Source organism: Colius striatus, chromosome 1, assembly GCF_028858725.1.
Source record: "Colius striatus isolate bColStr4 chromosome 1, bColStr4.1.hap1, whole genome shotgun sequence".
NCBI classification, from domain to species: domain Eukaryota; kingdom Metazoa; phylum Chordata; class Aves; order Coliiformes; family Coliidae; genus Colius; species Colius striatus.
Genome location: NC_084759.1, coordinates 200685092 through 200700805, shown reverse-complemented (window position 1 = coordinate 200700805; position 15714 = coordinate 200685092). Strand labels below are relative to the sequence as shown.

General features: G+C 43.9%; 1 protein-coding gene across 1 annotated transcript; it reads right to left on the bottom strand.

The window, feature by feature from the left end:
• Nucleotides 1–1045: 1045 nt before the first annotated feature.
• NUDT5 (nudix hydrolase 5) lies at nt 1046–15634 on the bottom strand. The gene is made up of 10 exons (XM_062020048.1): nt 15518–15634; nt 10830–10939; nt 7276–7343; nt 6161–6213; nt 5060–5167; nt 4480–4575; nt 3057–3158; nt 2636–2644; nt 1644–1697; nt 1046–1383 (listed from the first exon to the last, which is right to left on the bottom strand). Exons 2-10 carry the CDS (start codon nt 10890–10892, stop codon nt 1274–1276), a joined length of 663 nt encoding a protein of 220 aa, XP_061876032.1. The 5' UTR covers nt 10893–10939; nt 15518–15634; the 3' UTR covers nt 1046–1273.
• Nucleotides 15635–15714: the final 80 nt, after the last annotated feature.

Genomic DNA, 15714 nt, shown 5'->3' with positions numbered 1-15714 from the left:
GCAGCTATATGGCTTTGGAATCCCTCCAGGGATGGGGACCACCAGCTCCCTGGGCGGCCTGTGCCAAAGTTGGACAATCCTTTTACTGAAGAATATTTTCCTAATCTCCAGTCTAAACCTCCTCTGGCACAACTTGAGCCCATTTCCTCTCATCCTGTTACTTGGGAGAACTGTGTGCAGCTACACTGCAGGTTTGTCTGGCAAAAGGGCTGTATAGGAGCAATAAAGCTGAATGAAGGTTGTGGCTGGGGCTCGGGGAGAGGCAGAACTGCAGGGCTGGGCTCTCAGGGCATGGAAGTATGCTCATGCCTTACACCATGTTCCCTGGCTGTGTCCTGTACGCTTCTGCTGTGCACCCGTGGCTCTGCTGGTGTTAGTTACTGTCATCATCATTGCCAAACTCTCTATTTTCTTAGCTCAAACAATTCAATTTCCTCTTTATGGACAGTTTAGTCAGGGTTGGAGTACTGTAAGCAATGGAATGTGGGGGCTGTGTCCCTGCTGCTGCTCCTACTGCAGAAAAGGAGAAGCAATTGAGAGGAGATATAATCACTCTACAACTACTTGAAAAGAGGTTAGAGCGAGGTGGGAGTTAGGCTCCCAAGTTACAAGGAAGAGGACAAGAGAAAACAGCCACAAGTTGCTTCAGGGGAGAATGAGATTGGATATTGAGAAAACATTTCTTCACCAAAAAGGTTGTCAGTCCCTGGCACAGGCTGCTCATAGGTATGGTGAAGTCCCCATCCCTGGACGGATTCTAAAGCTGTGTAGCTGAGGGACCTGGGCTACTGCTGGCTGTGGCCGTGCTGGGGGAACAGTTGGACCTGATGACCTTAAAGATCTTTTCCAACTTCAATGATTCTTTGAAACTTGCTGCCAGTTGTGGAAGTGCTGCTGCCTGTGCCTGTGGCCCAGAGAGCAGCACACCCTCCCTGCAGCTGCGTCACTGAGCACAGGCAGCGCTACACCACCAGTGACACTTCCTTCAGCATCTTCCTCAGCCTGAAGCCAAAGTGCAACGGTGAATACAGTGAGAAATGAGCCATTCTGAAAATTAAACAGTTTTATTACCATTATTTTATCAAGTCTAGTGAGCAGGGGGAAAGAATGCTCTGTGTCAGTTACATAATTCCAGATAAATACATCACAATCATTCCTACCAGTATTTGTGTTTGCTCTACAAGTAAAGCAAAGGACCTTGAAGTACAGACAAGTTCTGTTTCTAAGCCATTGGAACTGGGCACTTTTCATCCAAATTTCTCATTGTCTCCATTTAAAACTTCATAAAAGGGACTTGGAGAGGTTTTTCTGTCGCATGCTTCAGGGCCAACGCGTAAGTGTACACCCTGGCATCCACAGCAAGGTGTTCTTCTGCTACTAGTTCTGAAAACAAAAGCAATGATTAGAACATGCTGTTAAATGAGAAGCTTTAAGTCCTTTACTAAAAGGAAGATGTCTTGCATTCCAGAAGGGAATTGTTAATGCCAACACCTAACACTATCACCAACTCAGTTACACGGCCAAGTCTCACAGCTTTGTATTTAAGTTACGGGAGGAGAAATGCCAGGAGGAGCTGTGAGAAGAGCAGAGACGGGATTCCTGCAGCTCGTGTTAGTGCTCTTAACGTGGCAGAAAGCTCTTACCGTCAATTCTTTGCAGCAGGTCATTCTTTGGAATTGAAATGACTTCCACAAATTCTAGCAGAGGAGAAAAAAATGTTACATGCCTTTAAATCAGTGACCAGTTGAGGAAGTTACCTCAGGGTCCTCCTTCTTACAGCTTAGAGGGGGAAACAACCCGACCTAATGCTCATTCCTGCCCAAAAGCTGGGAGCCTTTGTATCACACAAAGCTGGTGCAAAGGGGAGGGCACTGACGGGGGTCACTGACAAACAGGCTGGGTCAATGGGCTGAGGCCAAATGTATGAGGTGCAATAAGGCCAAGTGCCAGGTCCTGCACTTGGGCCACATCAGTCCCAGGCAACGCTACAGGCTGGGGCAGAGGGGCTGGAAAGCTGCCTGGCAGAGAAGGACCTGGGGGTGTTAATCGACAGCAGCTGAACATGAGCCAGCCTGGCCCAGTGACCAAGGAGGCCAATGGCATCCTGGCCTGTAAACAGTGTGACCAGCAGCACCAGGGCAGGGATTGTCCCCCTGTGCTGGGCACTGGCTGCAGCTCGAGTGCTGTGTTAGTGCTGGGCCTCTCACTCCCAGAGATGATTGATGCCATAATGCCCCACAGGAATGGCCAAAATGCTCTTTGTCTTGGCCAAAATCAAATCTCATGCATGTTCAATGAGGGTCAGGAGACCACAGAATCATTTTGGTTGGAAAAGATCTTTCATATTATCAGGTCCAACTACTCCCCTCACACTGCCAAGCCCATCCCTAACCCATGGCCTCAGCACCTCAGCTATATGGCTTTTAAATATCTCCAGGGATGCGGCCTCCACCAGCTCCCTGGGCAGCCTGGGACAGGGGCTGACAATCCTCTCACTGAAAAAGTTCTTCCTCATCTCCAATCTAAACCAAGCCCAAATAAAAATCAGTTTTAACTGACATTTTCTATGTAAAACTTGCCAGTTGAAGATCACCCTTGACCTTACTGTGACTGTGAGCTCAGCTATGGAACGTACCTCCATCATCTGCAAGTAAGAAAACACGTAGTAAAGTTAAAGGTTTTGGTATACACTAGTTTATAACTGAAAAAAACATTTTGATGTCTGACTGACCAGGAGTAGCACTGTAGTTGCTTCCAGGGTGAAGCCACAGCTAAGAGGAATCTCTAGGTTCACAAGTGCTATGGCCCTTGCTGAAGTCTGGCACCTAAACTTCTCATTCTGGGTGTGCCAACACAGGACACCAAACAGCTGGGCCTCCTCTGTGAGTTTAGCAAAGAAACACACATCTGCTTCTCTAGACTGCGGGATGGGATTTGAAGGCCATACAGTATCTGAATCAGCTGGGGCAGAGGAGATGCAGTGGTGGGAATAGTTCTTTTAAACCCAAGCTTTTGTTATCTCCTCAGAATTTTCAGATAAATGGCAGGAAACTCACCGAGTTTTTGCTTCGGTCTGGTGTTCTCTGCCTCGTCTCCGTTAATGGTCACACTGACAATGTGTGTCGTGCTGTTTGACATGCCTGGGTCCAAGCAGAGAGCTGCCACCAAGCACACAGAGGTTAGTTCTTCAGAAGCAGAAGTCAGGCACCCTGAGCTTCCACAGAAATATATGTAATACAACAGGAAAACGTGTCTCTGGCACAGGTGTGTGCTGAGACTTGTGAAAAGCTTGTTTTCATGTCTTCTTAAACACAATGTTTCTGCAACTCAGCTCTTACAGATTCCTTGTAAGATTTGTTTTCACCAGCTTAGTTCCCTTCCACTGAAGATGAAGCTTGTGCTGGTTTCAGCTGGGACAGAGTTAATTTTCTCCTTCTCAGCACAGGGCTGTGTTTTGGATTGACTGTGAGAATAATGTTGATAACATATTGATGTTTTGGTTGCTGCTGAGCAGCCCTTAAGTGAAGGATTTTTTAGTTTCCCAGGCTCTGACAGTGGGCAGGTGCCCAGGAAGCTGGGAGGGAGCATGGCCAGCATGGCCAAGAGCTATTCCTTACCATAGGGCATCATGGCCAGTGCAGCAGCTGGGAGGGCTGGCCAGGGAGTGCAGATCACTGCTCAGGCATCGCTCAGCGAGCGGTGAGCAACTGCACTGGGCAGCACTTGTCTTTTATTGGGTTTTGTTTCTCTCTGTTATATTCCTTTTCATTACAAATATTACCTGATACTTCAGTTATCACACTGTTCTTATCTCAACCCACAAGTTTTACATTTTTTCTGATTCTCCTCCCCACCCCACTGGGAATGGGGGAGGCAGTGAGTGGCCACGTGGCCCTCAGTTGCCAGCTGGGGTTAAAGCACAACAAAACTGCCAACTACAGTTCCCTTACAGCCTTCCTCAGCCTGTTAAAGCCCAATTTTGCCATCACCTGCCTCCACCTCTCAGTCCCCAGCGTGCAGCTGTACCCAATAACAAAGAGCCAAGTCTCAACTGTCATGGCATTTACTTGAAACCATACCTTCCTTCTTTCCTTCTCAGGTTTTATTTACAATTCTCATTTTGCCTTCACTTGGCTTTATGTAATTAACACTAGATCCTGTTCCAAAGGATCTTTGTCTTTACTCTTTGTCTTTATTTTACTGAAATGCCAAGTCACAGCTTGGGTAACTGGGTTTTGTGTACAGGATCTTAATAGCAAAATTTTTCCCCACAGACATTAAACTTCTACTTCAGTCCTGTATGTTTAACACAAGTTCAGCAACTGACTTGTCAAGGACCAAAGTCCATCCATGACATATGTCTCTGCTAATCCATATAGAGCTTTCTGCATTGCTTTTTCTTTTGGTTCAGAGCATTTTAGACATGTAGGGTACCCAAAGACTTTAGCTTTGGGTGGGCAATATAAAAACCCCACACACCTGGAGTACATTCAACCACTTCACCCTTGTAGCCAGTTTCTTCCTCCAGCTCCCGCAGTGCAGCACTTTCTGCAGTCTCATTTTCCTCAATGAGGCCTGTGAGATTAAAAATACACAAGAGCTATTAAAAAGCAAAGATGTAACCACAATACTCACACCAAGGTCACATCCAGGTGAAACATCCTCAGTGCCCTGTATAGAGGGATACTTTAGGAAGGATCTCAGTTCCTGGACTCACCGTGCTGGTGCCCACACCTTCGATGACCTCAGAAGCGTGCTGCCTTCCCACTAATATCCTCATGAGGGAAAAGTCAAATGCTTTGACTCTTAAAAAAAATGGAGGAATGGAGGGAAACACAATATTCTGCTACCAGGCTATCAGGCAAAACGTCTCCAAAGTGCTAAAATGAACTCATTTTGTATTTGTTATCAAGCATTCCCCGTTCTGAGTCACACGCTGAGCTGCAGAGCTCACATGGGTTTCTGGCTTGAGTGACATCGCCGATACTGATACTCCAGGCATGTGTCAACACACTCAACTGGCAGCTGCCTGTGACATCTTCACAGTTCAGTCACTCACCTGCAGGAAATTCCAGGCAATAGGCATTGATGGGGGGCCTGAACTGTTTCACGAGGACGATGCAGTCATAGTGTAGAGTTCTCTGTAGGACTGCGATCACGGCCACACCTACAGCACCAACAGGAGACAGCACGACACAGAACCTGAGTATGGCAGAAAGTGCTCGGTCCCAAGTGCACATGTCCCAAGCAAGACAGAGCTTCAGCCCACCAGTATTTAGGGAAGGGCTCTCTCTTGTATGCAGACACTGCTTGAAAGCCATTGTATGGAAGTCCCTCCTACACTCTTTTCATGGCTACATCACATCCCTCTTTTGCCCAAAGAGAATCATAGAATCATTTTGGCTGGAAAAGATCAAGTCCAACTACTCACCTCACATTGCCAAGCCCATCACTAAACCATGGCCCTCAGCACTCAGCTACATGGCTTTTAAATACCTCCACGGATGGGGACTCCACCACCTCCCTGGGCAGCCTGGGCCAGTATCTAACAACCCTCTCACTGAAAACATTCTTCCTGATCTCTAATCTAAACCTTCCCTGGTGCAACTTGAGGCCATTTCCTCTTGTTCTATCACTCGTTGTTGGAAGAAGAGACCAACTCATCTCACTGCAGCCTCCTGTCAGGTAGCTGCAGAGTATGATCGTGTCTCCCTCCCCTCAGCCTCCTCTTCACTAGGCTAAACACCCCCAGCTCTCTCAGCTGCTCCTCATCACTTGTGCTCCAGACTCTTCCCCAGCTTTGTTGTGCATCTCTGGACATGCTCCAGCATCTCAGTGTCCTTCTTGTAAGTGAGGGGCCCAGAACTCTTTCCCTAGCCCCCAGCAGCAGACCCAAATGACCAGAGCTACTCTATCAGTGCGTCCACCCTGCCTTGGAAAAGGTTCTGTTTTTCTAAAGCGATCTCAGGAAACCACTCCTGCCTGTCACGTTCTGATTCTTCTGTACTGAAGTTCAGCTCAGGGGTACAGTAAACTCTACTGAGCTTTGTTCCACATTCTCATCATTGAGAAACAGATGAACTCTAAGTCTGCACTGTGAGTTTATCAGAAGAACTTTCACAGGAAAAAAGGCAAACAAGACTAGTCACCAGTGTCTTACCATCAGCTGAAACACCCTTCTTATTCCCCGTACGCTTTACAGTCTCCCAAGTTCTGTTCAGCACAGGAAAAAGAACAAATTAGTACATAAAACACCATCACAGAGTGAGGCCCAGAAGAAAGCAGCCGCCCTTAGGCAGGCTCTGTCACATACTGGCACTGTAAAACAGCTACAGGAGAATTTTGGTTTGCATACTTGAAGGAGAGAGGGGAAAAATAGTTAACTAGTGATTGCTGAAGATCATTAAAAATAAGGGAAAGATACAAATGACTGTCACAGAACAGGCAGGTCTTATAAAAAGGATGCTGAAAATGTGCAAAGTAAAGCAATTTATATATAAAAGATGTCATATTTTTAAAGAGTTTTGTAACAAGGCCACACGAATTCTACCTTTTATTGTGCTTTTGCCTAAGGTTTATAGTGTAAGTTACTGTGAACTCTCAGCTCGGTTACTGGAGTACACAGGGGCACACAGGCAAGGAAAACCCAAGCTTCTCTCTCAAAAGAAGCAATGAGGTGAGTGAAAACCAAAAACCCACCAGCAATGAGAAACCTTTCACAAAAGTTCCAATCTTTGATATTTTAAAAAAGGATTTTTAAAATGCTTCTTTGCTGGAACTGAGAGGCCCTAGAGGAAGCCATCAGCCCAGGATCTAACACCCTAAGGGGAGGGAGCAAAGCCGTGTTGTCACATCTAGACGAGCACAGCAACACTAAAACATGCAAACAAATTGGCCAGGCATGATCATATACCACAGGGCAGGAACTGGTCAAGAGTGTGCAAGATCCAGCACCATCAGCAGGGAATGAGAAGCCTTTAATGAAAAACCAGAAAAGCCATGGCATGGGCTCTCAGATCGCCACCATCATGAACCGGACCTAGGAGGGAAACCAGGATCCAAGATGCCCAAAAGGATTTAGGAGCCAAATTCCAAGCCAGATGCCAGCACAGCTGCTAGAATAAGATTTTTTTTTTCCTCTGGACTATAAAGGAATTGCACAATGAGTAGATCTCGTGTTGTGCAATAGGTTTGCAATGGTCCTGTTCTCTACCCTGGGGCTACTCTGTGCCATTGAGAACATCATCGGATCTGAAATGCCCAAGAAGTGGTTACCTGGTTTTACCAAAGGGATCAGTGTAAGTTGTTTCTGCAAGCTTCAACCATTTTCTTTCTGCAATCACCTAAAATGAAGAATTCTTCATTAAATACATTACAAGATTAATTCCCAAGATCTTTGGGGGCTAAGGGAAGAAACAACACAACTGTTCTTGGGCTCTTTCAAAGACAAAATCTCAGCATCAGAACACCTGCAGGAATATGCAACCACATTCCTAACACGGGAAAAAGAAACCCAACAACATTTAAGTTCTTGAACAGACACAGAAAATAACACCAGTAACTTTTCTCAACATGATTTTTTATAACCAAGTTGCAACGAATTCAGTGGGATTTTATGTACTGGAAAGTCCTCATTTTTTATGAAGCATTTTGTAAAGGTCACATTTCAGCTGAAAAGTGATCACTGGTCTGCACAGGCTGCAGCTGTGCTGGTGCCTCTGAGTGTCCACTCACCAGAAAGCCTGGCCTAAAAGCTAAGCAGGCAAGACTGCAAAACAAATGATTGAGACCTTTCCTGTTGTCACGTCAGTCCTTGTGTGGCCCTGTATAACCACTGTTCTGTGACTGAGCAGTGATACACATCTGCCCTTTTAGCATTTCTGATAGCTGCAGATGGAGTGCTTGGCATTAACATTATTACAAAATGACTTTTCTGACCTAAATGAGTTTATTTGCCCTGTGACATTTCCTCATCTTTTATGCAATTCCTCTCAAAGGGAAAAATCCCTAGGCATTAGCCCAGTAGTTTACTTCTTTTAATGTAACTTGTATTTTAGGCTTTGCTAAAGGTATTGTCTCCAGAATTTTATATCAATGCCCATAGAAAATCACAAGCAAGATGAACAAATCGTTTCCTACTGTCTAATGAGACACATTGCTGACAGCACTGGAGCAAGCATAAGCAAGGGGAAAAGAGTATCCGGGAAAACCCACAACATTAAATAGTAGCAAAGGATGAAGTCCAAGAAGTCATTCACGTGGCTGGCACACTGCAACCCTCTGGAGCAGGACAAGGGGCAAACAGGGCCTGTGTGGCCACGGAGATCTTCAACTTAAAAGTGAGAGAATCACTAGCTAAAAAACATAAAAGAGTATGGAGAAATGAAATGTAGCACACAAGGCAGCTATAGCTGGAGTACTGAAGCCCAGAACAGCATCAGCTGGAGGCAGAAGGCAAATCAAAAGGGATTCAGGTGTCCAGCGAATTGTAACTGAGCTGGATGCACTCATGTAATCCTACAAATGTGTTCTTCAGAGCAATTATTTTGACAGGCAACTGAAATAACAGCAGCACTCCTATGGTTGTGAATGTGGCCTCATGGATATCACATGTAGGAGTTTTGGCACTTATTTTGGAAAGGATAATATTTCCACGTAAGAGGAATCGGTAGAGGAGAGCTGTGTGTTCTCAAAAGAGCTTTCTAATGGCTTTGTGGTCACCAACCCAGCAGGAAAGGAGAAGATGCTCATAACAGGTACAAGAAGCAACTCTGTTTGGAAGCATTCAGGTATATTTTAAATGTATTTTAAATAGCTGCAGAATCAGAGTACAGGAAGATCCAAAAGAAAAACAGATGGACATTCTGTTCCATCAGTTGTCCAAGGAAAGGAATAGATACAATTCAGTTAAGTAAACACATGACAAATGTTTTGTGTTAATGAATTATTTTCAACGCTGCAGAGAACAAGCAGCACTAGACTAGTGATCATGGTCCCACATTACTGCAGCACTCAACAGAACTGGCAGATCATTACCCCTCTCACCGAAGCAAAAAGGGGAAAATGGATGCAATCAGAAATGGCCCCAGGAATCTTAGAGGAAAAAGAAATCTCTAGTCTGTAAGAAATTAGACCTATCCAAAAATGACAAAAGAAAAACCTAGGTTTTATGTGTACAAAACAATGTCAAACAAAGGGTCTTGTTTTTAATCAGGTATTCTTAAGTACAGCTCTTGGCCTCTCCTGTCATGAAGCAATAAGTACTGTAGGATATGCAGTGAATTACAACGGGAGTTAGTTCCACAATCTTCCAGAGTTAGCTGAAACCCTTGCTGCTAACAGCCTACAGGGTGAGAATACTGAAAGTTGCCAGGTTTCCCTAGAATAAAAAAGATTTTTGTCATCTCCCTCATTGCACAACCCCCACAATGAAGAGCTGTGGAAGCTTACCCAGAGCATAACTTCTGCTTTGCTAAATCCCCTGTTTAGGGCCTGAGGACTCTTTGCATGATGTGTTGCACTTATCAGCTTTAGAATGAGTTATTTTTATTGCTTTATCCATTATTTTGATGGGCAAATAACATCTGCTTTTGCTTACAACAGCCTGACTGTGGGTTTCCAGAAACAAGGAGAAGGAAATGAGTCGGTGCTTTCACGAAAGAAGATATTCCAACATCAGACCACATGGTTACTGAAGAGTTACAGAATCATCTACAATTTCAGGGCCACTGGCAGAGGTATGACAAATACTCTCCTCTATTAATCCCACAAACTGACTGAAAACACTTCAATAGCTTAAAAGATGTAAGATCCAATTACAAACTTTCAATGACACTAAAGAGTGTAATATTTCAAATTCCAAGGAGAATTAAGAGGCATTATGAAAAATAAGGATAAAATTAAAACATTACCTGCAAAACCTATGAAGAAAACAGGTCTTACTAGAAAACCCCAAAAGCTTACAAAAAATGAAAACTTTTATGCTTGAGAAATATTAGTATTTAAAAAACCACCCAAGTAACTATATCTCAGCAATGTCAGTCTCTCCTTTCCTGAAATATGTTTGTACCTTGAAATCCGAAGACATGACAAGACTCTGCATTCCAAGGAAGGAACGCTGAATAAAACAACCTGCATTTGTGTTATAGCAACAGTCTGACATTGTTGCCAAACCTGCCTTGAACACCAAAGCTTAACTTTTAAGAATTCACTTAAAAGAGAACAGAAGCAAATGCAGGTAGTTCAAATTAGGGTGAAAGTGCTCCTAATAAGCACCCAGAAGTACGTCCAACTTCCCTCCTCAGGACCTGATAATTTCTGATTCTGTGAAGATGCAAGCATAATACCTTGGAGAAGAAAAACCCCTCTCACTACCTTCTACCTAATGCCTTTAGAATAGTAACTATCTAAGTGAAACCCTTACAGAAGGTACAACCCTAAATGAGGAGGCAACTCTTAGTGGTTCATCGTCTTAAAGGAACAGAAAACAAGGCTGAGTTTCATGATTTGTACAGTCTCCCAGAGATAGCAGTGTTATTTCTGAATGTGGAAACCAGCCTGGACAGTATAAGAAACAAAATGTGAAAAAATAATCCAATAATCCATCTTAAAATAATCCAACACTGTAGATATCTCCCACCACAGTAGTAATTCGTATGATTATTTTGACAAACACCAACTTCTTTAAGAAGCATTTTGCCTACTGAATAGGTTTTACAAACACATACAGCACCTGTAGCATTTCTTACTCTGCACTCACAAACATTCTGATGAGTCTCAAGATTATTGTTAACAGCAACACATGTCAAACCCAAGCAAGCATGTCATACCTGTTCCTTAACGACAAACTGTCTAGCAGTTTTTGGAACGTCTGTGGATTTCTCAGCTGCCATTTTCAGGAATGTCAGGCTTTTCCCCTCCTGTGCAAAGTCCAGATTTACTATGAAACAAAGTCAATATTTGCTTTCAGAGTAAAGTTAAAAGGTTCATTTCTGCATTCTAAAATAACAAATAAAACATGCTGAAGAAAGTTAGGGACATGTGGTGGCAAGTGCAATTCACATTTTCAGCTCCACTTGATAGGTTCAGAGTCAAATAATTCAGAGAAGCGGAAGTTCAGGTCAGATCCCTGACATGGTTGTAACAGCCCCATCAGCTGCTGAGCAGCTATGCTGGCTGAAGACATCCTCCTTAACTATTCAAAACTTGACCATTCAAAAGATACACAAAGAAAAACCAGATCCATTTCAGTCAAACTGTTTCATTCTGTTCTGGATGAAGTGCTCTGGCAGTGCACCATCAGCACAACACAACTATGCACTCCACTGTGAAAAGAGAAAAATATCTTACACCAAAGGGAGTTCAGCAGTAAAAAATATCTACTATTGAGAAAGAATCAGACTAGAACCTATTTCTGTCTTATACACATCAAATTAACACCTAAATGACTTGATCTCTAGCCTAAAAAACAAGGTCAAAAAGTCATCTGTGTGTCGCAAGTCTGGGTGGCACGTGGAGTTGGCATGACCACAGCATGTCAGGCTCTCTTACTGGGAATGATTTGGCTAATACTGTGAAAAAGGCAGCTGATTATAGCCCAGAGCAAAGCTCTGCACCTGCAGCTCATTGCCTCTGCTGTATCCTAATGCTGCCTAGGAACAGAAGCTTGTCCACTCACACTCTGAATCTGGTTCTAGCTGAAAGACACACCACACAGCAGAAACATACAGTGCCTTAGAGGGTCACCGTTAGTCCCTGATCTCACTGCAAAGCTACAGGGCACCTTCAGCACAGAAACTCTTATTCCAAGGAAGCTCATCTCTGCTATTAAGTTGTAATACTGAAGTCCTGAAAATCAGCGTGAGTCATAAGCAAAAGCACAGTGCAAAGAAGCAACCCAGCAGGAAAGATGAGTCAGTCTTAAAGATCTTTGTCATCCTTAGTGCTGATGGTTGTAAACTTTCCCTAAAGCCAATGGGAATCTTCCCACTGGCATCTGCTGAGGTTCAGCAAGGACCTGTGAGGGCTCCAGCAACAAACAGTACCAGAAGCAAGTGATCATCTTCCCTGTCACACCCAATTTTAGCATTTTCATTCTTAACTTCATTTTAATCTTTCTATGAGAACAGCCACAGCATGTTTGTGAAACATTTAAGAGCCTGCAGTGACAATCAGCTGGCTTACATATTAGATTTGCATTTAATTCCATAAAACAGTTAAAAAGAATGGGTAGTACAAAACATTTCTGGTTATTAGGAGGATTAAAGCTAACATACATAAATCTATTTCCTTAGTCCTTACGCAGGACAGGCTCTTTCTGAAGCCTTAAGACAGTCTTGTTGGATGCATTAGGCCATAGTGGTCAAGCATTCAAATTGGTTTTCTGTAACATAAGTCCTGGAAGGGAAGCCTGACCTATTAAGCCCAATTTTGTTCTTTCAAAAATATGTTCTAGAATCCTTTCATAAAGCAATGAAGCTACATCTTAAAACTATATAGGTTTCCCATCTACTTTGCTACTGTTTGTATGAAAAACTGTTCAAGAACCTCATCTTCCAATTTCTATCCCACATTAGTTGTTCTTGAGCAGCAATGTCTCAAACTCTCTTCACTTAGGATTTAAGAGTAAGAGAGCATGGCCATTGTCCAGCTACAGCTGTGTCTCTCAAGTAAGTGATGAGAGTTTCCACCAAACTTAAGTGAAAGCAGCCCAGCCCAGCCGTTTCCAAGAGGTTCCTGGTCATCCAGAGGAAACAAAGGAGGCTCTGTGTGATGCACAAAGTATACAGCCTTAAAAACATACAAACCTCACATACCTAGCTACAACACATCCACCTATGTTTGGAAAGAATTACAGCCTTTTGGATTGACAATGCAAACATATCAAGAGAGCAGACAGTGAACCATACCCTTGTTAAGCCTTTTGGGTTTTTGATGGAGCTCAGTAGTCTTCCTCTTCTAGTCTCCCCATACAGAAAATCCTGTTCCATTGATCGTACTAATCCTCCTACAGCAGCTTGGAAATATCAGTGTATCTTTCTCAAATGCAGGTTTCCACAATCATACCCTGAACCCCGCAAGCTGCTAGAGTAATTGTTTATACAAAAGTACTAGTGCTTACCTGTATTAGTTACAAAAGCATACCAGAACCTCACCTCAGGGCAGAAGCTGCTTCCAACACAGCTTGCTCTCTCCTGCCATGGACAGATTTAATGGTGGCTTGAAACTTAAGGTAACAACAAAAGAATTTTGCAGCTTCAGTGGTTTGAACGATGACTAAAATCTAAAATAAGTGGACACAAGACAGGAAGACCCATCCATCTCTGCTTAGGTAATTTTGCTCTCCTCCACAAGTGGGTGCAGTAACTCTACCTATGAGAGACATTGTAAAAAGTTCCACCAGAAAAAGCATTTTTTTTCAAATTCAGTTGACTCCATAGAAGTGAGAGTTTATTTTTTGAAAGCTGAAATATGATGTGCTTAAGTGATGGCTGGAATTGTGGTATTTCACATTAGTCATACTGTCAAGGGTGTGTGTTCCTAATCTCAATCAGCTGCAATTGAAAATTAAACTTAACGATATAAAGGTAGGTTTCTAAAGCCCTGTGTTAGGCTTTAGAACAGACCTTGCCTTGCAGCTCCCAGATAGGAAGGCTCTTTTCTAACATTATCACTGCAACATTTGAGTTAAAAATACAACACAGCTGATGCAGCAGCCTGGGCTCCCAACTTACAATAACGTGAACTCTATGGATATTGACTTTTAATAGTCATCAGTGCAATCTTAAGAATGTGTCAAAGTGTCTACATTTATCAGTACAAATCATCAACAACTGAACTATAAATTATGAAAAAAGCCCATCTGGCACTCTTCCAGCCTCCTCCAATAGATTTTTTTTGTGGCTAGTATTACCAGCTACTGCTGGCAAATCATGCTAATTGCTCCATATATTTCATGCAGGTGTCAAACTCAGACCTGAAAAAGCTTATCAGCTATAAAAGGTAACTTTATTCCCATTGCTTATTCTTGAGTAGCTTCAAGGCAACATCCAACAACTACAGTTTGTGAATTATACTTCACAGGAATTAAAACCTTAAGCAAATTGAGACCCATGAATCAGTTTTGAGTAGCCAAGCTATGGGGGCTTTCCATTAACCTATCCATAGGATAGATGGATTAGCTTTTATAAATCACTTTTCAAAAGATCTTCTCTGATTCGAACTATATGTCTCAGCTGAGAGCAACCAGATTTAATTGCAGCTCAGCAATGGTATCCTAAGGCAAGCTCAAGATAAAACAAAATCCAGGTTTTCTTATAAGGAATATGCAGAAGGGACACTGGCAGCATTTTGTGCACAATTTAACCAAGATCATGGTGAGATGCATGCGCTGGAGACAAACATCACTAAAAGCTCCTAAGTGACCATCAGACAGTGCAGATGCAGTTCAGCAACATGATTTTAGCAGCAAAATCAGTCAATTAGCAGAAGTTGATGGGAGAAGGGAAGATGGAAAAAGTGTAGGAAAACATTTTGACTTTGTCATGGTATTCAGCAGTGCAGATGATCCGTTCAGCACCAAAGAAAACATGGAAAAATAACCTGGTCTTGCTCTGCAGAGTAGACAACAAAGACTATCTCACGTAAGGAAAAGGAGGTCAGCAGCATCTTCATATCATGATCATCCTTTTAGGCACCTGATGTGAGAGGGCTTCAACTGACAGTCTCAAACAGCAGATGTGAAAGCTTTTGAGGAGAGCATTGGATGGAAATGCCTCAGCCCTCCATACATGGGACAGAGATGACGACAGAACCATGGGACTTATGAAGAACATAGTATCCAGTTATTACTTCACTCTCCCTAAAATAAAATGAAACTAAATGCAACCCTATTCAGTGAGAATCACAGGAATCATTTGGGTTGGAAAAGACCTTTAAGATCATCAAGTTCAACTACTAACCTCACACTGCCAAGCCGATCACTAATCCATGTCCCTCAGTACTCAGCTACATGACTTTTCAGTATCTTCAGGGATGGGGACTCCACCACCTCCCTGGGCAGCCCGGGACAGCGTCTAACAACCCTCTCACTGGAAATATTCTTCATAATTTCCAGTCTAATCCTCCCCTGGTGCAATCTGAAGCCATTTCCTCTTGTCCTGTCACTTGTTACTTGGAAGAGACCAACTCGGGTAGTTGCACAGAGTGATGGTGTCTCCCTTCAGCCTCCTCCAGACTAAACACCCCCAGTTCCCTCAGCCGCTCCTCATCAGACTTGTGCTCCAGACCCTTCCCCAGCTTTGTTGCCCGTCTCTGGGCACTCCAGCACTTGAACGTTTCTTGTTGTGTGGGACCCAACCCTGAACACAGCACTCGAGGAAAGAAAGCCCTGTCGATCTAGAGCTCCGTTCTAACGCTGCAGACATGAAACCTTACACAAGTACACGCAAAGTCAGAAAACAAAGCCCGCTAAGTGGGAAAAAACCCACACCCGCCGCTTCCCTAAGGCCACCCGTACTTTTAATGCAACCTCCTGGAACCCCCCGGCTCGGGGCACGCACACGTACGAGGCCGGGAGAACAGCCCGGCAGCCGAGGGCACCGGGCAGCGCTGAGGCGGCGGCGGCTGAGGCGGAGCGCGGCTGAGGCGGAGCGCGGCTGGGCCGGGACGCGCCGCGCCGTGTGCGCCGCCGATGGCCGGCCGGGTGGCGCCGGG

Excerpts from the sequence above, each read along its gene's own strand:
- NUDT5 (XM_062020048.1), bottom strand. The coding sequence starts at position 10,892 with ATGGCAGCTGAGAAATCCACAGACGTTCCAAAAACTGCTAGACAGTTT. Across the intron at positions 6,214-7,275 it reads GATCCCTTTGGTAAAACCAG|AACTTGGGAGACTGTAAAGC; the intron begins GTAACCACTTCT and ends TGTGCTGAACAG. Across the intron at positions 1,384-1,643 it reads CCTGCTGCAAAGAATTGACG|AACTAGTAGCAGAAGAACAC; the intron begins GTAAGAGCTTTC and ends TTTTGTTTTCAG.